At 47.0% G+C, this 27,389-nt stretch overlaps 1 protein-coding gene across 2 annotated transcripts in view; it reads left to right on the forward strand.

Moving 5' to 3' along the window:
- Positions 1–27,389, forward strand: part of Eip78C (Ecdysone-induced protein 78C) — a 134,143-nt gene that overhangs the window by 84,733 nt on the left and 22,021 nt on the right. For both annotated transcript variants that reach the window (XM_084601859.1, XM_084601860.1), the window contains exons 2-3: positions 8,715–8,839; positions 26,129–26,270. In XM_084601859.1, the coding sequence (XP_084457985.1) occupies positions 8,715–8,839; positions 26,129–26,270 (267 nt within the window). The remainder of the gene's footprint in view (positions 1–8,714; positions 8,840–26,128; positions 26,271–27,389) is intronic.

The following is a 27,389-nucleotide window of genomic DNA, read 5'->3' on the forward strand; positions in this document are numbered from 1 at the left end:
GTATCCCTTACTTTAATTTTTCGAAATGAAAATGGAGCATAACTAACAAGACCAAGCCTTATAAGAGTTCTGGAAGCACGCTCCGCCTCAGCACACTCCATCGGTGCACCGAAGCCACCCTCTGCTCGACACATCGGTATGCATAGAGGTAGCGATAACAATGCGGGCATGTGATATTCCAGAGTATAGCGTTTGCGGTGTAGATTGTGCAGGACGCTCGAATGCGTAAATATATTGGTTCATAGCGGTCGCCATGATTATGGCCCGCTCTCGATTGAGTCGTTTGAGGGGTGGTGGATATATTTTACTCTCCAAGCGTTTACACTGAAACTGTGTTGCATACTGGTTCGATACTGGTTCGGTACTGGCTACGTTTATATGAAATGTGGTCGATGATTCCTGGTGCCCGGGTGGCACTTTCACGGGCGACAGCGTGTACAAGCTGATTGCCAGGGAGGGACTCATAGCTACGAGTCCATACTAGTAAGACGTGGATGAGATGATGGACTAAGGCCTGATCATTCTTGAAACTTACGGGAATACTGTAGGCCATTGTGCGGTAGCTTCGATATATGCTGCCTGTGGGTCTGTGGTGTCAGTGATGATGTATGGGTCTGCACACAGGGCTGTAGTGTTAGGAGAGGCCATTGACGCTATGGCTTCTTCCTCGAATTTCAAGGCGATATATGTGAGTGGTTGTGATGGATGATCTCGCAACAGTGTGTATAGCGCTTGGCAGCTTTGTGATCGGGGTGGTGAAGTGCGTCCGTGTAGCGGACTTGTGTAATTTGCTGTAGATAGGGCCCAGTGCCTTCCCTCGCACATCTCCATTGAGTGCGATAGATGGGGTGCATATTTCTATAGATGCAATTTGAAAGTAGTCCTTGATGACCCAATCCTTGGGCATTGTGTTTGCCTGTGGGCAGTAGTTGCAGCATGTGATATCCGATGTCACTGAGGGTCAGGCGTTCTATTTAGCTTGCAAGATGCGGTCGTATTATATTTCCCTGGACGCGCTGAGAATTCCTGAAGTGAGGAGCCTCTTCGTAGATGTGGCCGACATTATCCCAAATGCTCGCTGATAGGCTTTGCGAGTCAGAACGTCAACCTGGTGTAGTTCTGTAGACCCAAGAAGTTGATATGGGGTTGGAATATGTGATTCGGCAGATGCGAAGCTTCTGAACCAGGCGGATGACGCCAGCCTCCATGGATCCCAAATGTCTTTAGCCACCCTTGTAATCATCCGGAGGATTTGTGCTGTGGCTCCGATTGAGATTGAACGTGTGGTTGTGCTGCCGTCATGGTGTATGTGGAGGCGGAGAATGCGTATGCTTGGTACCGCTGAGATAATAGTGCTATCTAGGGTTAGTTGGCCGTCTGGGTGCCAGAAGTTGATGCTAAGCGTTGTATCAGGGATGACTCATGTTCCTTCCACGATACAATCTTGTAGAAGATTTAGTATGCTATTTTGGAACAGTTTGCGAGGTGAAGTAGTTCTCCTCGTTTCGGGCTGACGATGGTTTGCGTGCGTGCGTGCGTGTGTGTGTGTGTGTGTGTGTGTGTGTGTGTGTGTGTGTGTGTGTGTGTGTGTGTGTGTGTGTGTGTGTGTGTGTGTGTGTGTGTGTGTGTGTGTGTGTGTGTGTGTGTGTGTGTGTGTGTGTGTGTGTGTGTGCGTGCGTGTGCGTGCGTGCGTGCGTGCGTGCGTGCGCGCGCGCTTCCGTTTCGAAAGCAGGGTGCTGCCTAACCAGGCTGTTTGAAATGGTCGATAGCTATTTGATTGGAAACGTCATCGAGGTGTGCGCAGTAATGTGTTTTGAAGCAGTCGTCTCGACCCTGTGTTGTGTTTCGAGTGGGTGTTTGTAGAGCATTCATGACTCCTGCTGTCGAGATAGGGCGGTGTATAAATTGGAATTTTCTCCTCCGTGTGGTCGGCATATTGGGTGTTCTGGACTGTATCGATATATTGACGATGAAGGCAGCGGTGGACGTCGTTCTCCTGACCATGACAGCTTTGTAGGCTGGGCTGCATGGTGTGGCTGCAGGTAGTATGACTTGTTAGTGGGCCTAAAAGATAGGAGAGGCCATATTTTCGCAGTCCTTAACATGGCCTGGAGTCGGTCACATTTTTATCGCTAGTTTTGCTCACTGATTATTGGCACACAGTCAATCGCTTGTTTCTGCTGTGAGTTTGACGATGCATCTTTCAGCTCCGTCGCTGACGTTTCCAGCACTCGAGCTGACCGCGTTTGGCTATACACATTTTCAGCAGATGATTACAGACAATGGGTGTGTCTTTCGTGAGTGTGAGGCTTTTGTACACGTGTCGAGGTCTGCATACAGTGTCGTGACCCAGAGGCTGAGTACGGTCGATTGCTTGTTGACCAATCGCACCTCACGAAATGTATCCACCCAGTCTGTGATTCGGGTACGTCGAATTATTTTGCGGAGTTCGCTGACAGGCACTGGGGTAACGATCAAACAGTGATCATTGCCAACGTTCTCCTACTCTGTGTTGAACCACTCGGAATGCGATGAGTTTCGCACTAGCGTCAGGCCGTGCATATCAGTTCACTCGGCGGTTCTCTTTTCCTTTGGGGCTTTTCTGTTACACTTTTACGTTTCCAGTATATAGGGCTTTAGTTTATTCAAAAAGAAGAGCCCACTTAACCTCGGCTTGGCTGATCTCCGAGCACTAACTCTTCCGTGAGGTTACCTCCGGAGCCGAGCGAACAGACTATCCTGAAAGCATCATATACTCTTCAGGCGAGTTGATCCTGCTGTCAAGCTTAGGAGTGCACTACGTATCCTGCTCATGTTATTTTAATGTTTTTTTTTTTAATGTACTTGCGTAATTTTTATTATTTTTATTTAATTTATATGAATTACGTAATAGTTTTGATTTGCTCAGTTGCCTGGTCAAGGCAGAAGATAGATTTGACGCAGCAAGGAGGAGAGGGAGAGGGGGGTATATAGGCGGGGTGAGGGGGGTGGGAGGGGGGCTGTAGCCGCCGGTCTTATTTATGGATTTCTGGAGGCGGCATGATGTTTTAGTTTAAGTTCAGTTCTAAAGCTATAAGCGCGTTGGCTTGTACGTACAGAACGCACGTACGTTGGAAGCCGGCTGCAGCAAATATACGGTAGGCCAGTATTCATGTTTTCGGTAGCAAGACATAGTAGACGGTTTATCCGTTCCCACCTTAAATCTGGGCGACGTTCGGGCAAAATTGTTGTGAATAGCTTCCTTGCGCGTAGCACTGACTGCACCAATTTGCTGCGCAACTTTCACTTCAGGGAGCGTGACGGAGACGTGAGATGGAAGGAATAACGACAGGCGTACCGGAAACGAAAGACCGGAAGTGGCGCACAATATGCCCATTCTTCTATACTTACGCAGACCAGTGTATTCCGCGCAACATTCTCCGCGAGGGAAAGTCAAAGCTCTTCGAGGCAGGGCTTAGCAATTACGACTACTATATACATTTCCGCGCGGAGCTTAGTTTGCAAGGTCACTTTGACAGCTGAAGCTTTTGATCGCCGCCAGGTTGCACGAACGAATCCGGTACTATATGTTGTATGGGCCATGTGGTGATGGCACCCGCGTTGCAAGACCACGTCAGCATATTTGCGCTCTCTGCGAAGGAAGACGACGTGCGTTTTCCCGCACTTCGCGGGGTATAGGAAGCACTTACGAATGAAGTGCCTCGAACGCGTACAGGACGTCCTGTGGTCGTAAAGCGGACGTCCGCCTCTGCTAGTGAGCGTGCCGCCCTAAGAAATAAATAGGCACTCGGGAGAGGTCTGTCCGTGGCAGTCGCGGAGACTGCTTCTGGCCGGTCACTTTTTGACGATCCACAGCGGCCATTTTCGGCTGGTTCACACGTCCATAAACAGCCCGCGTGCGCCGTCTGCTTTACCGGGTGTGCGGAATATGTTTCTCTCTTTCCCACCCCGTCCTAAGCTCGGGATTCACGGGCCGCGCACGTTTCGCGGGCAGCCGTCACGGGAATAACTGCGAGCAAGCTTAAGGACCAAGGGGCAAGAAAGGTGAGGAGGGAATGGGGCATCGTTCCATAAACTATAGGGCGCGGTCAGTGGTACCCGTGTGCAGACTCCGGCTCTGAGAGGACGTAGCGGCTCTATTATGTCCAACTTGGACGCGACACCGCGCTCTCCGCCTCTTCGTTCTCCCCATCTTTCTGTCTTTCTTTCCTCCTCTCGTCGTTGTCGAGACCCTTGGGGTGACTTTTTCTGTGCATGGGCCGAATCAAAAGCAGCGGCAGCAGCGTTGAGACGATATGTGACGGGAGCGGCATCCGCCGCCTTGCGGAATTTACGACGTGCGCCTAATCCGACCTGGATGTTGGGGCAGGACGTTTCGGACGGGGCAGACGACGGCGCCCCTCCTTGGGTAACCCAGAATGAGCGAGGCTGGCGGGTCTGAGGCTCCGGACAGGACGTGGACGACGCTGATCGCGTATTTACGACGTGATTCGCGGGCAGCTCGAATCACGCCGCGGCGTCCTGTGCTTGCCGACAATATATTTCCAACGTGTCCGCCAGGGTTCGTATACTTGCTGCGACCGCGTCTGAGAACGTGCAGGCGCCTCTGTATGTGTGTGCACTGTTTATGTCCCTGTCGTTTTCACCGAACCCTTTCTTAGTGGTGAAAGCGCCCAGTAAAAGCGCCATGTGCACACTGTAGAGCTAAATATACAAAAAAAAAAAAAAAATGTCGCAGATAAAACGCTTTTGGAGGACACTTGAGCTCCGACTTTAATGGTATGACGCGACAGCGTTCTTTGATTTCCGCCTGCGGTTCTCCTTGCGGAACTTCGTTCGCGTACATGAACTTCTCGATTAGCTTAATCACTAATGCCTTAATTTGTGTCTCCGATATCTCACACATGCTCATTTCCATACAGTCTTAAGCTACCACTTTATAAGTCTACCTGTCATAGACATAAAACCCCGCTTTAGTCAAGCTGTATATCTGAGAGTTGTAGGGGTTGCGTGTCTGGTTATATACGATTCTAAGGTCGCGGGGAGTTGGATTTCCATCTCGCCATCCCGCCTCGAAGGTGCTGCCCAAGCTGGCAACTCCTGCCAACTTGGCCGTGGAGTGTGGACTCGTGACGTCACAGTTCCTGCCGACCAATCAATTCCCGGTCATGCAACCTGGCAACTGTCACGTGCCAGAGCAACGCTTTTGATTTTTTCGGTCATGTAACGGAGGTTACTATACAAAACCACCGCCCGATTTTCTGCGTAATATCTAAGCAGGATGGTCTTTCGCATAACGTTGTAGCTTATGAGTGCATGCTAGCGACTATGTGTGAGATAATTATAAAGATACTAATTAAGAGATCAGGGATTAAGCCAGTAGCAAAGTTCATGTACGCAAACGATAATCCTGAAAGGTAGCAGCGAACGTGGACCATTACCGCTGTAGCGTTTTATACCCTTCGACTCGGTTACCCTAAGTTTTTTTTTCATTTTTTTTTTCAACGTCATCGCACCCTAAGGGCACATTTTTTTAATGGCACACTTCTGGGGATTGAAGTCTGGCTGGGCACTGCTGTGTTACAACGGAGGCGTAAATGAAAAGCGTTTGTTAATTTAGGCTAATTATTTGTTGTGGGCGTTAAAATGTTCAAAGCGGCCTAAAGGAATACTTACGCTCTTCCGCAGTGGTGGTTTTCACAGCTTACTGACATGCGTTTGAGAAGTGGAGGCACACACACAAAAAAATTGATGGCGGCTGAACTCGCTTAAGCCTGGCTATGCGTGGCGAAAGCTACCAAACGGATTGTTCACAAAGTCCGACTCGAACATTCTCGTCGCCGATGCACTGGGTGCAAACCGTATGGTATGATCGGCGATTCGGCTCGTCTTCTTGCTGTCTTCCGAATCTTCTTGCTCCATATGACCTGCTTCTTGTCCTCCTTCTCCCTCTTCCCTCCTTCTTCCTCCCTTCTTATCTGGCTCGGAGCAACTAGTTGCTATGGCTACGGCGCACGCGCAGTAGTGACGCTTACTCGAAATGCACCGCTGACTAGCCTAGTGTAGCTTTCGCTACAAAAGACGATCTTGGGACAAACGGCCACCTGTCGAGCAATCGAATGAAGGCTGTTTTCCTGCTTTTCCGGAGGCTTCAAATGTCTAGTCGCGCGCGGCAACACGAAACAGAGAATTCTGGTACATATGGTGGCCTAAGCTCGCTGGCCGTTGAAACAGCTCAGGACAGGTGTGCTCTGCACTTTAGAGGCCTGACGCTCTCGCGCACATGAGCTGTGTGTCAAGCTTCGCAGCGCTCCACTAAAAGTGCCGCAGTAGTGCATCCCGCTGCTGGTTTTCGCGCTTTAGGACCGGTTAGAGCAGTCTCTCGCTGTTACTACTCTTCAATCACTGAAGAGTGCCACTTGACTTCTTTTGTAGGGTTCAACGTAACCAGATGTGTGCGTCCAAAGTTACTCGGGCATGATACTGTAAGGGACGTTGAACAAATTGGATTTACAAATATCAAAACATCGCATCATATGTCAACAAACAACTCCCCAAGAATATTTTCACTTCCTTCTATTTCCGGAAAGTTACGGATAGGTAAAAAATAAAGAAACAATTCTGTTTTATTGCGTAAGCAATACTACGCCAGGTTTAAGCCCGTCGCGTAAACCCGGCCGGTAGCCACGTTTGACCTTTAGAGCGACCGCAGATGGGGCCCCTCTTCAAGCCGTCGGGTAAACCCGGTCGGTAGCCACGCCGCGCCGCAGAAGAAGAAGAAGAAGGAAAAGAAGAAGAAGAGGATAAGAGGAAGAAGAAGAGGAAAAAGAGGAAGAGGAAGAAGATGAGGAAGAAAAAGCTACGTCAGCTTTGCTTACTCAATCTACCGGGTTTAACTAAAGATAAACCCCTGCTAATTTTTTTATGTTGCTTGCATGAAAATGCAATAAAGCAAACGTCATAAAATAACATTGGGGCGGGTTCACTTAAGCTCATCTGAAAAGTATGAGGCAATAGCGTTCAAGTGTCCATACTGACTCTTTATGGTCCCCTGCAGCGCGCTCTTTCGCAGACATCAAACCATTTGTTGCCATCGCATACTGTATTTTATCGTAGTCGGACTAACGTGCCTCGGATGTTCTACAGCGGTCATTGAAGTGATTTCTTCACTTGACTTCTCTTAGTCTACTGTTGCATTTTCCATGTGTCAAAGAAACCGCTAGACGTGTTCTTTCCAGTCGGACTGCACGGTCTATGTGAGCGTGACATGATGGACCACCGTTATTAATTCCTTGTTTCGATCAACGGAAATGGAATTTCAGCCGAATGATTCAGCTTTTAACTTTAAAAACTATATAAAGCCTGGCGGACTTCAGACCAATGTGACACTCCCTCTTGGTGAAATGCTAAATAAGCATGCGGAATAAGGCGTCTTAAATTGCACATGTCCGTAGAACATCGTTTCACTGTAATGCATGCCATGTTGACTTCGTAGGGGTAGCGTGTCTTACTCGCTAGAGGTTCGATTTCGCCACTTGAACACCTAATTTTTTTTATAAGTGTCATAACAGCGCTACGACCCCTTTCGACAAATCAGTATTTTCCAGTCACGTCGACATCGGGTTTAACACGACACGGATATAATGTAATCACGTTAATAAGCGCGTGGTAATATTTTTTCTCTACCTACTTCACGCGACTCTGTTTTGTCCGTGTCATGCCGGACAGTGGTCTTCTATGTCACGGCTCTACGACTTCAGTCGGAGTCCGGTCCAGGCCCGGCGAATCTATGCATTTCTCGGTTTTAGCTTTGGACCAGCTCAAGCGTTCAGGTTGAATGATTGAAGATGTTACACAAACAGTGTGATGTTTTACTGCATGCATGTACCCACTAATTTTTCTATTCTGAATGTATCTTCAATATGTAAGATGTTCTTCACAAGATGAAGGCTATGCTCAAGCACGTATAAATGCAAAAGAGGTCATTTATTGCGGAATATGCTTATTTCCTTGGAGCATTGCGCTGCAGGAGTTTATTGACCTGACTACTGTCTCTAATTCACTCGCTCACCTACTTACTCCTAACTTACTCCTTCCCTATACTTACTCATCCCAATCGCCCACACGTTCACTGTACACACGTTCCCGCTCGTCCGCATATTAGCCCACTCGCTCTCTCACTTATTCGCTCAGTCACTTGCTACCTGCCATCTTCCTGACTGACTTCCTTAATAACCTATTAATACCCTACTGACTTGCCCACTCATGGCCACTCAACCCGCCGATTAGCTATTACTGGTAGAGCAGGCCAAGCTAGAGGGAACGGCCAAATGTCTCCTGGACTGACGGGCCCTCCTGGGAGTGTCTAAATTAATTTGTATTAAATAACTTTTTCCTCCTTCTCCTCTGTCCACTCACCCAGAAGCTCACTCCGTCGATCCCTCACTTACTGATCATCACTCACTCGATCGGACGCACTCACCCATTCCGCAATCACTCACTGCTTTAATTTTCTTATGACCGTTTTATCTTATACTTCGCAGAGACACTGATGATAGTTTTTACGACCCTTCATTTATAGCTTCAATCTTGTCCGTAACACTATTTCACTCAGGATTCATCCTTACTGAGGATGTTAATATTTGTCGTGCATGCTTCTTTGTGTTCGTGACGGTCGTAGATATTTACGTGCTTTTTCTTGTCCATTTGTGCAGAGCAAAGCTTCGCGGCGGCCGACTCGAACAGCAACAGCCCAGCCAAGTCGTTCGTGGCGTGCAAGGTGTGCGGTGACAAGGCGTCCGGTTACCACTACGGCGTCACCTCCTGCGAGGGCTGCAAGGTGAGCAGGCCTCTGATGGCAGCGGGGGTATTGGCCTCGAGATCGAGCAGAGTCGCCACCTTGCGGCTCAGCGGCGAAACCTACTCAGTGTGGATGTGTTTTCGCGTCGCGTGCCAGCCCGCAGCGATTTACGCGCGCGCATGCGGCGTGTACAGGAGTGTTTTTGTTTGTTTCATGGTTCCTGTGCGCTTTTGCTTACCTATATGCCTCTTGCAAAATAAATATGAAGACTATTACCCCACGCTTCATAAAAAAAATACTTGTCCGCATTGAGTATGCCATACATCAGGGACATCATCCGTCGCGGTCTTCGGCGCTTGAGATCCTTTGACAGGCAATGTGTCAAACGAAGTGGTACTGTCGTTACTCGTTAGTGCCGTATCAAAGCAAGACAGGTCGCTGCCGTCAATAAAAGTTAATGCAAGCGCTCAGAAATCGCATATTCCCGTTTCTGTTTGGAATACCGCAGATACTGAAACATATGCCACCACAGACTGCTTCATAGCAGAATGCAGTTTGAACAGGCCACTCTATGCCTGCTATGCCTTCTGTATGCATGATAGAGTTGCGTGAGTACTTCTTTTTTTTTTCTTTTTTTTTTTCTTTAGAGCCTCTGTCGCGGTATCTCAGTGGTAAGGGCGCTGGACGGCTGATTTCGAGAACGGGGGATTCAATCACGATCGTTTTGAAAAGCGCTCCTCTGCTGTGGGATCTGACTGCACATTAAACAATCTCACCTGGTGGATGTGGTGGTAATAAAAAAAAAAAGAATGACACCGAAACCAGCCTCTGCAATCATCCGTCATAGCCGATGCGCTTTCATGCGTTAAACCCCGTGCCATAATACTTTTTTTTTTTTTTTTTTTGCTGTTGAAGGCTTTTGCGCATCCGTAACAGTGCTAGTGAGCACATTTTGCTTTAGAGGAATGCTCGAATGTTTGGGAAACATCTTCCCAGCACCTAATTGTTACACTAAATATTAGAAAATACACCCAGATCAATGTACTTTACTGGTAGCCTATTATAATCATTATAATCTCTTTTCGTCTAAGTGCTGTCTTCCGAGCAAACTCGTCGTTTCTGACAAGGGAAGTAAAACAGCTTCATGTGGGCTTAATTATCAGTGTCTAGTTCGGGAATACATCTTTACAGCCGCATGATAAGATGACCTCCATTTCGTTCTAAAAAGTTTTATATCCGGCACCTGTTTTGGAATTAACCCTAATATTTTACTTTGCATAATATTTAGTCACTGCTCAATAATTAGTGATAAAGAAATCTTCATCCTTTAAAATTGCTTGCCAGAACATGACAGTGCCCATGCGCAGTTTATGACGATGTCTTTGAAGCGAGTGATTCGTAGCTTGCACTTTAACGTTACTGAAAATTGCTGATTATCGTCAATTTTGTAAAGTGTGTAAAAGTTCTCTCACACGGTGAAATTTTTGGCATTGCAAAACAAAATAATTACACTACTAATTTACTATTATATATCAACATCACACAGAGCAGAAATCACTTATATTTTTTGCTCGGTTTCAGGAAATCATTTAGTTAGTGGCGCATGCAGTAATACACTATCACATTCTATGACAGTGGCCGCAAAAAGCATCCGCGTCTTTGTGAGCTCGGAAAATTCAATCCACTCAGCGCTGTAGATATGAACAATCAGCTTTCCTGTACGGCGAGGTTTCCTACACAACGTGTCGGCGTGATCTCATTTTTAGGGAATACTTGTGCGTGGTTGTCTAGCCAGAGTTGATGTGCACTCAGTCTAAAGCAACTCGCCATGCAGTACGCTGTCTGTGCTACATTTACCTGCGCAGTCCTCGACTCAAGCACGATATAATAAACCAGGCTTTCTCGGTTCATCCTAAAGTACTGCAGGTCAGAGCACGAACCTTATCTCTGCGTAGGCTTGACACTAAATTCGCCTATCTCACTCGCATGAGACAAGCGCACACTGTTTAAAAGTCGATAAGAAAAACAAAGCTGTCATTAGGCGGCCCAAGTATTAGGCGGGTGAGCGTGGTACAGCGCAAGAAACGTGCAAAGTAAATCTAGAAGACTGGTGGTTGCATAACTTGCTTTCCTAAAATCCGCGCTTCTTCTGCTGCATTGGCGAAATCCTTGGATTTTTTTCTGCAAAATTGCAGAAATACTGCAGAAGACACGTTTTCATCGCCAACAAACCCGCCGTAAACTGAGAAGACCTACGCCGCGTGTGTTTCTGCGAGCGCCGCCGGCTGCCGATCCACACTACCGGAGCGACGGTGGCGCCACCTCTAGGTCGATCTCGCGGCGAATACCGGGGGTAACTACTCACACTCGGCCGACGGAACGGTTGCGTTTGACTACGGAGAGAAGGAAAAAATGTGGACAGAGTGGAAGCTGCACCTACCACACTTGGTACAGGCTCTGAACTGCGGTGCGTCATCTTAACCATACATGTCTTGACGAATGCAGGGTCCGAGATGTGAACCATTTTGGTGGGCACAAGATTCATGGCCGCTCGTCGTGTGTGACGCCCGCGCGGTCAATGACGCCATGTTTTGCATCTCGCTATGTAAGAGGCAGCCCCAGTGTAGCTGCCTCTTTCCCCCTTCAGCGTAGCGCGTGCCTTTTTATTGTGCGACAGTGTAGGAACGGATCTCGCTTGCGTCAAGCAGTTGTAGTGTTAGGGCATAAGAACTTTAAGGAGAGCATATGTGTTGGTTGGTTGGTTGGTTCATAGGAAGGGAAAGGCGCAGTATCTGTCACACTTGCTCTGTGGACACCTGAACCGCGCCGTAAGGGAAGGGATGAAGGTGGGATTGAAAGTGGATAGAGAGAAAGGGGGGCTGTAGTGGAGGGCTACGGAGTAATTTCGACCACCTGGGGATCTTTAACGTGCGCTGACATCGCACAGCACACGGACGCCACTTCGTTTCGCCTCCATCGAAACGCAGCCGCCGAGGCCGGGATTCGATCCCGGGAACTCCGGCACAGTAGTCGGGCGTCTTACCACTGCACCACCCCGGCGGGGCACATATGTGTCATAAAGCTTCACTTTTTAACTGTTTCTAAGGGTAGCCCAATGTGCTTGATTCAAGAACTCCATGTTGTAGCTTATAGGTGTACGCGCGCGCGAAAGTCTATTCACAGAACAACATGTAAGATCCTTCTTCGCCCACTGTGCTGTTTTTGCTTGCCGGTGGCAAAGGCGTATTTGAAAAGCAATATCATCAGCTGCACACTAGTCTTGCGCACACTCAACTTTTATGTTCTCAGCAAGTACCCATTTGGGATGTCTGACGCATATTCATGGGAAAATATTAGTGTACACGGGAAAGCATATAAAGCGTATACAGTGTTATCTTATTCCATACGGAATGGTATAGAATTAAGAATGCGTATCTTGCTGCCTGTCAGCAATAGTTTGGTGTGAAGATTCTACGGGAAAGGAGAGAGGTGTACTCCTGAAGAATTTCCAGACTTTCATTTGACTACGATATCGTTCAATGTCACTCTTTGTCCCCCTAAAAAGAAATCCCTTGTTGGCGTCAATTTCGTTGGTACGTTCATTAGTACATCACCTGTCAACCATCGGTGGTTGGAACTCAATTTTTTTCGCATGAGCTCAGGAGCCATTTTTGCGTCAAACTCGACTCCTGTGTACAGTATACTCTGTGATTAGTCCTTCGTGGTCACGTTAATTTTATGACGTCATCAGTGTCTCGACCAATCAGGGAATTCCGTCTCTGACGGCCAAAGATTTTCGCGTTACGGGAAAATGTATAGGTTCATAAAAGTTTCGGACGGGCCAAATGGGGCCATTCTCGAATTGGACTTCTTGAGCGGGGCTTAGTAGTCGCTTGACCTCTAAAACTTTCGTCTGTAACAGCGGTTCGGTTTTGCTTTGAAAGGAACTCTAATGCCATGGCAATGAATAAAAGAAAAGTAAGACAGCCCTGTTACGTTCGTTGAGATTGTCAGAAATTTGATGCCTCGCTCGTGCACGTGTCTAATGGCTGCGGGGTCGAGTGTTTAACGGCGCTGTGGTCAGTTGTATCTCACCTTCACGGTTCACGGTGTATTCCGTCTTCCGGCAAACTGCAGTGTGGCTTCTTGGTGCGTGCGAAGGATATACATGCGCTTGGTCGAAAAATGAGAGGAGGTGACCGATATTATGATAACGATGTTCAATTTTTATAGCGAAAGGCCAGGTAAAGCCAACGAACGCGAGTCACATACAAGCTGAATGCAGAAAGCGTTCTGTCTGAAGTACGAAAAAAATAAAAATATACCGAGGCACGTTGCTAACAGCGAGAAGGCGGAACAGAGAAGTGTACATCACAAGCGCCGACTGCTAACTAGGATATTTATTCGGGAAAAGACAACAATATAGCATACTGCATCCTAATAACAAACAATATGAGCAGATCCAAGATTCACAACATAATATATAGCGAGGGGAATTAAAGTCATGAGCCCTATTCGGATGAGACGAAAAAAAAAAAAAAAAGACAGCACAACTGATGGAAAAGCAAAGCAAGTACGAATAGGTGACAGCAAACAAAAACAAAACTAGAAACACGGAAAACTCGCAGCTCGGCGCTGCTCATGACTGCAAAGATCATGAAATGGACTATTTCGGAGGCGATGCAATGGACGGCGCACGGACATAGCTCTGATCTTTATTCTCGATGATGAAAGCTGCCCCAATGTCACTCGGGCATGCTGGTTCAAATATCTGTTAATGAAGCGGGTTTGATGAATAAGGGTAGAACAACTGTAGCATGTTATACGGTTGCTCGGCCGCCGAAGACGACGACATGCCCCGCATCCCTCCCTAGTGCTAGTCGGATACAGGTTAAGAAAAAAGCGGCAAACAGCCCTCAAAGGACACCCCTTCAGCCAGTGGCATCGCTCCAAATGTGTGACGTCGCGGCACACACGGGAAAAGAAAAAAAAAATTAGTTTTGGTTTAACTCTGGTTAGCCCTAGTCGAATTGCGATAGCAATGGCGGAAGCTTCTTTTACCTGCTACATTATTCCCCTATCACGCCCTATCAGTGTTCATCCTTTAAGGGTATGACGCGAGAACGTAAGTTACCAGTCTCCTCCTCCTCCTCCTCCTCCTCCTCCTCCTCCTCCTCCTCCTCCTCCTCCTCCTCCTCAGCTGTTCAAGGTCAAGCGTGGCCTCCGCCGGGACCACGCGACGGCTCGAAACCTGGCGCAATATTGCTATCGCAAATAAAAAACAAAAACAAAAAACGACAACAGAAAAACGTGTTCTTCCGCGCTCACGGTCTCGCAGACTTTTACCAAAATGGCCGCCTCCAGTTAACGTGTCTCGTGTCCGTCCGTCGGTGTCATCTCGTAGGGCTCCATGGCGGAAAAGAGATGCAGTGAAGCGCAGAACAACGAAGCGGTTTCGTGAAAACTGGACAGGGCTGGAATTCACCATCAAAATTTGTTGTACTCTGATGGGAAAACGACTATCGATCGAATTGAGTAAAGGTATGTATTTTTGCTGGGACTCACGAAGCATTTAAAAACTATTTGCCAGCACGGACTCACTCGAAGAAACCACGTTCTAAGCGCTACTTGTAGGTGCAAGGTGGTCAGCCGTGACGTCATGGCATAGCTCGGCAGTTATTGGTTGGAGGGGGGTCTTTTGATAGCTGGATGCCGCTTTTTTTCTTGACCTGTATTCGACTATATAGCAAATCGGATTCGGAAAATTCATGACCGAATGTCGGCGGCGCACTGTACCGCGGGCCTCGTCAAAATGCATTCGTGGAGACCGACGCCAACTGTGTCTGGGAGTCTTCTGCGCGCACCATTTGCATAAAGGAGGCTATGCTATTTGCAACTGGCGTGGTGAATAACTAGGTTGGAACTGGTTGTCGTATTCGGAGAACTTGCGTGCTATCGTAACTTGTCATTAATGCATCTTCTGGTCTGCCCAGTATAGGCTGCCTGTTGTATACGCAAGCGGCACAGGTAGAGGAATTTTTTTTCTTGTGATTTTTGCGTCACGCTATCTACAGAATCTGGCACAGGAGTATAGAATTTCGGTTTTGCGATTGATGCGAGCCAGTGGGCTATTTCTGTAAAGCCATTTTTAGGACATCATACCCATGGACGGCAGAAGCTTTGGAATGAAAGGAGTTTAGTTAGGCGGGTTTCAGGGGTTTCATCACTGTCAGGGTCATCACTGAAATGCCAGTATATGATCGCGCTGCCCAGGCCAAGACAAGTCTACTTGTCGAAACGTTGGCTCGACTTGAGAACTGAGGCTCCGCCCCTCTACCCTTGTTCAGTGCCCTCTTTCATACCGTGTATAGCCATCTTCTTTCTCTCGTACGTTCTACCCAACTGCACCCTCTTTTAAGACGCATAATAAACATTCGCAGCTAGGTTCCCGCGGAAAGTGATCTCATTCTGGCGGCCTGTTTCGGCGCGTCATTCCTCTCAATGGGCACTCGCCTGTCTTTACGTTGACAGCCAGCGAAGCATCTGCCTCGTTTGCTGCCTCCCCGGTGCACGCTTGAAATGGTGCGCTTTCTCTTAAGAAGGGTTGCGTCAAGCCAGATTAGCACTGTGCAAATTCGTCATTGTGAATACCTTTACGGGCCCTTGTGTGCGACTCGGCCGTCTTCCAGCAGCGTACTCCTCGTCGCCCGTCAGGCTTTAGCGCTGCATAACGACATGTTACAGCGAGGCTATATATCGGCGATTATTTTCTGCTCGTTAAGGCAGGGCTCGGGACGGCAGAATTACGACTCTTTATGCCCTTTCAGAATCGCAATACTGATGCCCCATTGTTCGCACGCATGAGTGCAACTTGATTAACTTATTTTATCAAGTTTGGCGCTCAATCTACTTTCGCTCTTGCTATATGGTAATGTGTTCTCCTTGTCCGTGTAGAGTCTTCGCATTCGGATAGGCCGAGAAGGTGTGCAACTTTTATTTGCTTTGAACCGCAGCTGAAAGGAAAGCGCTTTGTGCGCACCTAACATCGGATTCAATACGATTTTGATGCATTTCCTTGCGTTCTTTTCGTTTACCGTTTCTTGTTTTTGGGTGCATGTTGCTGCGGTAACTACTTGGCGGCTTATAGGGATGATACCGCAAGATGAAATTAATCGATGTGTCACACCGGCAAAAAAATTCTATGCTTAACCGTCTCGCGCCATAAGATGAGGCGGAATGCATGTGTCAGCGGGACTGATGTAAAGTGTATAGCACATCTCGGGGGATTATGGAAGGGGTTTTAGCCACGTGGGTCGCAGTGCCGGTTCTTTTTTTCTTCTGCTGCATCGTCGGAGTTCCTTGGGAGGAAAAGCTTGCATCACCGTCTATGTCAGTCTCTTAACCTTTGTGGGCACTCTACGCATCATGGGGCGGCGCGCTGCCGACTGCGCATCTGTGAAATTGGCCGAAATTTATTGCAAGAACGAACGTATACTTTTACAGTAACAATTTCCTAACATTACGTAAGTGTAAAATTTGCTGTAAGTGAGAGGTAGCCTTCTCTCCTATTGACCAAATGTAGCGCACAGCCGAAACCAGTTTCTTTTTCGCGCTTAACAGGGACACTTTTAAGAAGCAAATAGTTAAAAAGAAAAAGGGAACGTTCTTGCTCAAACATTTTAAGAGATGTTTGCCCCGGCATTTCGGGAAACGGAAACGCAATAGCGCCGTACGCTATTGAGTTTTCGCCACTATAGTTTTTATGCACTAACTCGCTCAAGTCGTCATGCGCGCGGCTCAAGGGCCAGTTCCCGCCACGCATGCTGGGGTTACGCGCACGTGCTTCGCGAAGGAAACCATGAAGCACGCAGCGGAAACTTGTCCTACCACAAGTAAGTGACGGTTGTGTCCATGATGACAAATAAGAGCGACGTGCGGACATCTCTGTCAATGACTTTATAAAATTTATTCTGCATGCACTGTACGACCACCGCCTGGATTCGAATCCTAACATAACTGCTGCCTGTTGATGTACATTGCACTTCTAAAAACAGGTACTGGTTTATGCGCCGTCAATAAGCGTAGCATACCCACCGAAGCATGCAGAGACGTATATATGTTTCGATATCAGGACACCCCCTGACATTTTTTTTTAACTCTGTGCTCCCCTCCTCCTCCGCTCGGTTGCTCTCCACCTCCTTTCGGCGTTCTCTCGCGCATTTTTTTTCTTTTTCGACCGGTGACGTAAACACCCCCTAAATATATTTCTGGCTACAGCACTGGAAGCGTTAATCCGTTTCTGACTTAGTCTGAAATGAAACACGCCGACAGCAGTTCAGAAGTCACTTGCTTTTATCGCTGACATTTGCCTCTTGACAACAACTGACAAATTTCCAGCACGAACACCCAAGTCAACCCATATGTCTGCTCTTTATTGAAACGCTATCTATGCGCATACGAAGAAAGGAATGAGTCCTGCGCCAGGCATACACTGCGCCAGGCTGCGCCAGGTTTCAGTGTGCAGCAGTATTGTTGTGCAGTGCACAGTGCAGGCTTGATGTGTGAGTAGTGTTCTCTCGCTGAACGAAGCAAAGAAAATTCGCGAGTACCAAATTGGTGCTAGAAATCGCTTTGTAGACTTCTCTTAAAGGTACCTGCATTAGTATAGAAAGAGGTCTTTTTCTTGCCCATTTCTAAAGGTTTCCTGTTTTTTTTTTTAAAGTCATCTTGAAGAGGTTCGGCTGTAGTCCATTTTTAGAAGTCTTTTGACGATGTCTAGTAGAATGATTTTGAGTCGCTTTTTTACCCTGATGTTAGAGAAGCTACATGATCCATCTAAAATGGTAACTATGATGCGGAATATAAATTTTTTCGGCGCGTGCTTCCTAGCAGCTCCTTTCGTTTCGGATAGTTGCCTCAAGACGCCTTTCATTTGTTTGTGCTACCTGGTAACTCATTCTTCAAACTTGGTGAACTGAGGTGCTTTCGGCACAGGTAGCGAAAGAAAACGACTAAGGTTATAGTTATATAAGGAGCGCAGGATACCTCCTCTTGTCTCGCGTTTTCTGAGTTCATGTCACCAGTTCGACTTTCGACCCAATAAGGTTGCTAGAATCGACTCCCTCTTTATAGGCTACTCAGCCGACAATGCTCGAAAATTAGGAGCTCGATCGCTATGACTTACATATGAGGGCAAGCACAGCTTTAACCATAAAATGATTACATTTTGCATAAATGAATACACAGACATTCCCCTATGCTTTACTTATAGTCGTTGGCTTCCGTCATATATGCCGTAACGAACCCCTCGTTTCCCAACATTTGTCTGTTCACAAGCCCAACGAAGGCTTCTACTCTGGCAGTAGATGGTAGATAGTAGAGACGATTGGAGTTTTGGTGGCGAGCAGCAGCGAGCAACATCCTTGTGACGCGGCCGCAACTACAGTGGTTTTTTGTGTGCTTTTCTTTACCTTTTGGCCACGCCTTTATAACGTTTTGAAGTTAAACCGGCGACCCGATATAAAGGGTGGGCCACCATCACCATCACCATCTTAAGCATCACAGCTACCATTTAGGAATCTTTATTTGTTGCCTTTAAAAAGAAAGGCCACGGAATACAAAGAGAAAAGCAAACATTTTGCCCTGTAACTTGGGGTGTTGAAAGAACACTGCTGCCACGCAATAGCTTTTGTATTTTGCGGGCTTTAAAAGTCGGGTAAAAAACGCTACGTGAATGGCACCTTTGGGCTAACATTTGAGCCGGCTATAGTTTTCCAGGCTATCTGCAATTTACAACTGTCACTTCATTTTTCACACATATATTAGTAATTATCTAATTTCCAGAACGATTCAACTTTCAACAGCACCCAATCCTTATTACTCGCTTAAGGCCCGTTCACACTTGCGACTAGCAGCGGTCGCGCGACCGTTTTGGTCGAAAAGCGACAGTCGCAAATGGTCGCATCGGTCGAAAAGCGACTGCCGCGGGCCGATCGGGCACTGCTCGAATTTTCAGTCGCGCGACTACTAGTCGCAAACCATTTCACCAATCAGCGAGCTCCCGGTGTACTCGATCGAGCACCTTCTCAATGCAATTAAAGAATACCCCCCCCCCCCCCCCCCCCTTTCAACAAACGGCATCCGGAATTTAAAAACAGGGAGAAGGATATGGCCTGGGAGGAGATCGGAAAGATATTCGGACTATCCGGTAAGTACTATGAACTTTTGAGAAATGGGTTTTTCACGCAGGCGCAACATTTTATATTGACACCGTCTATTCGTCGTCGGCGTTCTCGCCTGAAAAAGCTGAAGTGTCTGGCAAGCGGCTGCTACCGACGTTCGCTGTCATCGCCCTGCAGCTTTCCTACTCCCAACTCGTTTTTCGAGAAGGCGGCAGTCGCAGGTGTGAACATAGCTCCTCTCCTCTGGTCGCGCGACTACCAGTCGCGCGACTTCATCTAGTCGCAAGTGTGAATAGACCTTTAGGGTCGACATTCCCCCCTTTTAAAAAGATGCATTTACTTGTAGCTGGGAAGTCCAGTATATGAAACAGGAGTCTCTTGCACCTTCGGTTAGAAGTGGTCGACCGTATTTGCACAGTTTGTGTTTAGTAGAAACCCGGGAAGGGGGGGGGGGGGGGGGGGGGCATCGAGGAGTCTATGTTTTTAGCTGCCCAACTGGGTGACCTGCGGGTATTTCCTAGAAAGGAAATGGCAACAAAACTAAAGTGGTTTAAAACAAAAACGCTTAAGCTTGTAGATATCAGTACTGTTAGGACTTTTTGTTCTACCCTCCGCCTGGCACTGAGCTTCCATGAAAACGACCGGCATGCCTGAGAGACGGCCGGCTGCCGGAACCGGCCCGGAGGCTGAGGGACCACTTCAGGTCAATGACGTCGCAGACAGAAACGAGCGGTGGGGATAGTTAGCGGAAACAAAAACCGCGGGTTAGGTTTACTGGGTCATTCGAAACGCCCCTGAGCATCCTGCACGTGGCATGCGAATACCATGCCTGGCGTTTTCCAGGTACGCCGCTCGATTGTTCCAAGAGCCAAGGTTGCGCTCTTATAGGAAGAAGAAGCGTCGTTACCGACGGCAACGTCTCTGTCTTTATTTTGGTTTCTTGGAGACTTGGTCGCGGTAGGTTCAAATGGCTACGTACTTGTTTTTCATACACAGTCTGCTTTTGCGAAGGTAGCTAGCTGTACGTGGCTCTGTCGCTGTCTCTGGCTAAGTAGTGCTGCTGTCGCCTTCACTTCTTCAGATTCAAAAGGAAAGAAAAAGATAGCTTCGAAAGATTTTCTCGTTACCTAGAAAAAGACGCTAACGATCGGACAAAATTACCAGCTCAACAATATTATTGCATCTAGTTGTCGAACATTAAAATACAGATTCCGCACTCGGGACTTGTCAAGTGAGTAACAGGCTGGGACAGGTATGGGTCTTGACCCCACTCTGCGCATGCGCGGCCGTCGCCTAGCAACAAAGCCGCTTCGTCTTTTCTTTTTTTTTCATCCGCGCCCCGTCGGCTCTGCCGGCTCCGTTGGCTCCTTCATCACCTAACTGCATGCAGCCGTGCTATGCTGTACTGTCATGGTATTGCTCGTGTAGAATTCTTCGCGAAGAGTTATTAAAGTGTGCATGAGCGATTTACCGCAAACGCTATAGGTCTGGTCCTTCGCGGTTGTTTTAATGTTATTTTAAAGTTATTTAACGGTTATAAAATGTTAGTATTATTATGATAGAGTAACATTATCCTTTATTGTTATAATGTTGAAATAACCTAATGTTTGTGTGTAACGTTTGACTCAAAACGTAAATGAAAAATCAGACAGAGGCACAAGGCTGCTCATGCGTGTGAATACGAAAACATTGTAGTCCCTCGTGTGAAATGTCTTCCAGTGAGGTCTTCGAGACGTATTAAAGTTCTTTTTGCTGGTATATTCTATTCACAGTGCGGGTTTTCGCATTCGACGTAGACAAACATGCTTTGCGCGGCGTCTGGCAGCCGTAGCCACCAAATCCAAGGTTTGAAGGCACACAGTTGCAGGTGCGCATTTCGTCGCGGTTTGAATCCCTGTATCGAGCTAACCTTCAACTTCACTATTTGCAGTAACCGTTACATGCAGTTCCTCTGCCGGAGGAAGTAGTCCACTGTTAAAACTGTTCTTGATAACTAAATAAAAAGCTAACCAGCAGAGCAATTCTTAATCTGAAGAATTCCGGCGCGTCTGGCTTGTTTGGTGCGATCAAATGTCAAGAAGCGATTTCATTTTTTACTCAGTAGAGTCAAAAACTTCTAGGGGGCACTTTAGACCAGTAAAGTGCGATGAGGCGAAAGTCTCTATTGCGTGGTAGTCCGCAGCCCTCCACTACGGCACCCCTTTCTCTATTATTTCACTCCCACCTTCCCTCTTTTCCTTAGGACTCGGTTAAGGTGTCCGCGGATAATTGTGACAGATACGGCGTCTTTTCTTTCCTGTAAGCCAATTTGAAACACCGCTGATGTCTGCTGTGTTGTGCTGTACTGCGTCTGCTTCTAAAGCTAGAGTTCCTGGGTTCGAACCCGGCCGCGGCGGCCGCGTTTTGGTTTGGTTTGGTTTGTGGGGTTTAACGTCCCAAAAGCGACCCAGTCTATGAGAGACGCTGTAGTGGAGGACTGCGGAAATTTCGACCACCCAGGGTTCTTTAACTTGCACTAACATCGCACTGCACTCGGACGCCACTTCGTTTTGTCTTCATGGAAATGTAGTCGGCGATCGGGATCGAACCCAGGTATTCCGGCGCAGTAGTCGGGCATCTTAACCGTGCACTGTACCACCACGGCGGGTCAAGGCGTCCGTGGGATGGGCTATGTCAGTGCACGTTTAAGATAATAATAATAATAATAATAATAATAATAATAATAATAATAATAATAATAATAATAATAATAATAATAATAATAATAATAATAATAATAATAATAATAATAATATGTTTACAGGACAGGAAAGGCGCAGTATCTGTCACACTTGCTCTGTGGACACCTGAACCGCGTCGTAAGGGAAGGGATGAGGGTGGGAGGGAAAGGGGAGCCATAGTGGAGGGTTACAGAATAATTACGACCACCTGGGGATCTTTAACGTGCGCTGACATCACAAAGCACACGGACGCCACTTCGTTTCGCCGCCATCGAAACGCAGCCGCCGTGGTCGGATTCGAACCCGGGAACTCCGGCACAGTGGTCGGGCGTCTTACCACTGCACCGCCCCGATTTTAACGGATTTAACTGATTTATTTATAGGAAGGGAAAGGCGCGGTAACTGTCTCACTTCTTTTCTGTGGACACCGCAACCGCGCCGTAAGGGAAGGGAGAAAGGTGGGAGTGAAAGTAGAAAGAGAGAAAGAGGAGCCGTAGTGGAGGGCTGCGGAGTAATTTCGATCACCTGGGGATCGTTAACGTGCGCTGACATCGCACAGCACACGGACGCCTCTTCGTTTCGCCTCCATCGAAACGCAGCTGCCGAGGTCGGGTTCGAACCCGGGTACTCCAGCACAGTAGTCGGGCGTCTTACCACTGCACCACCCCGGCGGGGCGCACCACCCCGACATCTGACTGCGCCGTAAGGAAAGGGAGGAAGGTGGAAATGAAAGCGGAAAGAGAGAAAGAGGTGCCGTAGTGAAGGGATACGGAGTAATTTCGACAAGGGGTCTCTTGTTGTGGCTGTAGGAAGAAGGAAAAGAAAATGCACGGGCCTGCTACTGGCTCTGTAGCTGAGCCACCTCCGCTGCCTAATAATAATAATAATTGGTTCAGAAGAAGGGAAAGGCGCAGTATCTGTCACACTTGCTGTGGGCACCTGAACCGCACCGTAAGAGAAGAGAGGAAGATGGGAGTGAAAGTGGAAAGAGAGAAAGAGGAGCCGTAGTGGAGGGCTTCGGAGTAATTTCGACTACCTGGGGATCTTTAACGTGCGCTGACATCGCACAGCACACGGACGCCTCTTCCGCTGCCTCGTAGAGAAGGAATAAAAAATTACAAGGAATTTTAGCGACTAAAGTACTGAAAGGCGAAAGCCTGAGAAGCCTCATCTTGTCTAGCGTTCCTGCAATCTGCAATCCCAAACTTGAACGCGTGCCAAGGAACGCCACGCGACAGCCGCCGCAAAAGCGGGACACACTGTCCACGACAGTATGAGCCATTAAAGGATTTCGCCTTAAAATTAGAGGGTCTCTGAAAGCGTACCCTTCCTATCCTATAATTTGCTTCCCATCGTTAGCCTATCTTGTCGGCATTCGTTGCAATGTTAAATATAATTATAATTGGTTTACAAGAAAGGAAAGGCGCTGTATTTTTCATACTTTCTCCGGCAAGTGTGAGTTTTAGACAGTGCACCATCGCTCCTGTCGGGTGGTTTTCCTTGGCGCGCGTTCAAATGTAGGATTGCAGATGGCAGGGACGCATCCCGCCTCGGCCAATCAGACCGCCGCAAAAGCGGGACACACTTTGTCCACGACAGCATGAGCCATTGATTGATTTATATAGCAACGGAAAGGTGCGGTAACTGTCTCACTTGTTTTCTGTGGACACCTCAACCGTGCCGTAAGGGAAGGGAGGAAGGTGGGAGTGAAAGTGGAAAGGGAGAAACAGGAGCCGTAGTGGAAGGCTACGGAGTAATTCCGACCACCTGGGGATCTTTAACGTGCGCTGACATCGCACAGCACACAGACGCCTCTTCGTTTCGCCTCCATCGAAATGCAGCTCCCCAGGTAAACATTATTCCGCGGCCCTCCACTATACGGTATAACTCCGGTGCTACCTCTTTCTCTCCGATCTTCATTTTTGTCATTATCCTTACGGCTTGGTTGAGGGGTCCACCGAGAAGTGTGACTATTGATTGCTGCTTTTATTTACCAATTTTGTGTTAACGCATAAAATCCTGGCAACAAAATCAAACACAAGCAGCATTAACATTTTATAGACTAACAGTCGAACAGAATTAAGAGGTAAAAAACTCATGAAAAGTTTATCTTGAGGTAATAACTGCAGCATGCTATTACCTTGGCATGCTGCAGTTATTACCTATATATATATATATATATATATATATATATATATATATATATATACACATACAGTGTTCTGAAACTTTATTGAAACCGTCTTGGAAAATTTTCTCGCCTCGACCGGTAGGAAAAGTTTCCAAGACGGTTCCGATAAAGTTGCAGAACTGTATATAAAACATCCAAGTACTGCTATATATATATTTGGTGGCCGCTTCTAGATAGCGCCACCATCGATAAGCTTATGTACTACATTACAACGCGCATTTAGTTCAAAGCGTTGTTGCTAATCTTCCTTTTATTGAGCTTACCAAGTACTGCTGACTAGAGCTTGAGAAATTCATGAAAGGAGGTTCCGTTTTAACTTTTCAGGCTGCGTCTGAAAATAATAGAGTTCTTGTATGTAGAAAATTTAATGAGGGTAGAGAACTTTTGTAGTGTGTTATTCTGATGTTCTGGGACACTGTGCAAACAGCGCGTTACAACGAGTGTATTAAGTAGCTACAAATGACCCACACCCAAGAACGTTTCGCGAAAACTGAAACCGAAACCGAAACTTGTTCGAGTGCCTGCTGCCTGCTCATCTTGCTCGACCGGTTGCCGGGAGCGCCATTGCGGCAAACACCAGCGGGGGCTACGTCGGCAGTTTAGAAACTTTTAACTTTGTTGCTTGCGGGACGGCATACCTAAAACAAAGGGGATCTGGCTTGGCCGTACCGCTGGTCGCCGCGCGCGGTGACAGGACGTTAACCTAAGTTCTTATTTAACATTATTGGCTTCCTCACAACTGCCGCTAGCGCTCGACAAACTTTCTCCGGTGAAACTCCACAGCTCGGCTCGGGACGGCGCCTCCGAAAAAAAAAAAAAAAAGTCGCAACTTGACGTAAGTGAGAGTCCTAACATCTCGCATTAACCGGCTCTGAGGCTGGCACTAAAGGATTGTCGTAGTGCAGGGAAATTTTTCATTGCGATGATATGATTTGTAATGTTGTGTGAGTTTTGTTTGCTTGTAGACAGTGTAGTGGCGTCTTTTTGAAACTTCGCGTCGAGAGACTGCGATCTGCCGCGGCGAAAAAAGTTGGAGAACGACTTTTCTTTTCGCTTTGTCTATATGGATCGCTTGAAATACTCGCTACTTGTATCGCCTGCGCATTATCAGTAAGCGTTTGGATCGTATGCTTTAATTGCGGAATATATTGCTTGCTGTTGTTAGCTTGGAATGTCGCTCTCGCTGAACTGAACTGTGTGCTGTGTCATGACGCCGTGGCCGTTGACACGAGCATTTTCTTTGTTTTTGCTTCATGTTGCTACCTCTTCGTACGCGCGTTCAGAAGCGTGGAGAACGACCAGGTGAACGTCTTTGCCGTAGAGTTTACTGCTGTAATGGGCCTGTTTTTTTGTGCTGCCGAATCACTTGTCGTTACTGGCCACCAGTATGTGGGGCCTTCAAATGCTCGGCATTTTGATCACTGGTATTTCGCCAGCGTTCTCAGTTCTGAAGGAACCAAACAAAAACAATGCCTTGATCGACGAGTTTAGTTGACCTATGTTTTTCTGCATTGCGCTGAACAAGTAACCTCTAGGTGTCTCTCGTTGTGTAACAAAAGAGACTTACGCTTTAGGTAAATAATAGTAGTGGCTCGGCTCCTGTGAGCAGTTCGTTCCGTTTTGCTCTGTGTTACGGATGGCAGCTTTTTAGGCGTACGCTGCCCGATCGTACGGTGTCATCAAGTGCGAAATTGTTCTCGACAAAATATATCTGCTGTATACTTGTGGATAAGTTGTAAGGCTGCAGTTAAGATTGACATTTCCCTGTGTTGATGCCCGGACGAGAACTTCGGTGATGCCTATTCCATCTTGACGACCTAGTACAAACATCGCGTTTAGTCGCACCGTAACAGGGTTAATGAAGTTTTTTTACTTAACATCTGAGTTCATTGAAAGCTTTCTTTGACTGGATTGATTAAGCTTCGGTTGCATATTAGGTAACGGTGCCTTTTCATTTATAAGTCCCGACTTTAATGTAAGGCTGCTTTCAGCTCACTTATGCCTTGTAATACTGCTCCCATTAATGGCACTTGCTTCATAATTATGATGGTTATTATTTCTCTAAGGAATTTTGTACTGGAGGTTAGTGTGTGCTTGCTTGATGCTTTGGTCATCGTGATTAAGCACTGCACAGGGGTGACCAAACTTGTGTACACACATCTTGTTAACTGTTCTGAGAAACAGTTGTACAGTTGTCAATAGTTTACTGTTTGTTGTCATTTCTCTGGTTTTACAGGGATTCTTCCGAAGGAGCATCCAGAAGCAAATTGAATACCGGTGCTTACGAGATGGCAAGTGCTTGGTGATCCGGTTAAATCGTAACCGCTGCCAGTACTGCCGCTTCAAGAAATGCTTGGCAGTGGGCATGTCTAGAGACTGTAAGCATTTTCTGCCTGTCTTTCTTCCCTAACTGTTTAAATATTTAAAGTAATAAGGTTGTTGTTTAATCTGTTGATGCGGAAGATGTTGACAAAACAGTGAGACTTCAAAGACATATTGATAAACAAGCAAAGAAAACTCTGCTTCATCTTCAAGGCACATATCAACTTAATGCTGGCAGACACAACAGTGTCTTTCCTTTGCGCTTTAAGTGCCGAGTCCTCCGTAGTGAGCAAAGCAGACCCTGGCTGCTTCCAGTGAACCAAACATTTTTGTGATCAGACTCAGCCTGCTGGTGCCACCGTCATAACCTGGCCTTAGATCGGTACCAGATGGAGAGCCATGTATTTACATTTCCACAGTTTCATTTCATAACTCTTGCCACGCACATGGGGAAAGCACAGACACAAGCACAGGTTCACAGCCATGTGACAAATGTGTATAATTATGTCTTGAAAGGGGGGGGGGGGGGAGGGGGGGACATACTTTATTCAGTTGTGAGAAATATGTCAAGTTATACAGAGTTATTAAGTGAAGCATCTGCATAGTTTTCTTTTAGTTTATTTTTATTTTATTTGCTAAACACACAGTAAATTATATACTCTTAGATGTGTCACCACACTAGAACATCTGGCATTCTCGTTCAGATATTATAGTAGTTTTGAGCGCGTTATGATGTACTAAATCACAGAATAAGGTAAGCAGGAAGCCAATTCTTCTCCGATGCTGAAGACAGCATGGTGTTTTAAGTGCAGTAAAATTTCGATGAAACTTAGTTTCTCTAGTGTGGTAGTGAGTGAAGTGTTATTTGTCTTTGCTGGAAGAAGAATAGCATTTACGTCAACTACTTGGCTCTATATAATTGCACTAGCTCACTGAATAGTAGCAGCACGACTCTGGTGTTGAAATATTGTTGATGTGCAGCAAAGAGCTGTGGTTGATTGGAAGAGCACCATTTGCGAACTGATAAGGACATCGGAATTACCCTTAGCTCTCGTCCTAGTGTACAGGTCTATGCGTTTGAAGTGTTGCTGTTTTAGTTTTCGGGGCATTGTAGTCGGTAACACTGATACATTATTTGGTATGCTATGCTAGATTTTGTGGTTTGCTCTTGTTCT

The sequence above is a fragment of the Amblyomma maculatum genome, chromosome 4 (genome assembly GCF_055883805.1).
Source record: "Amblyomma maculatum isolate TAMU_Amacu chromosome 4, ASM5588380v1, whole genome shotgun sequence".
Taxonomy (NCBI): domain Eukaryota; kingdom Metazoa; phylum Arthropoda; class Arachnida; order Ixodida; family Ixodidae; genus Amblyomma; species Amblyomma maculatum.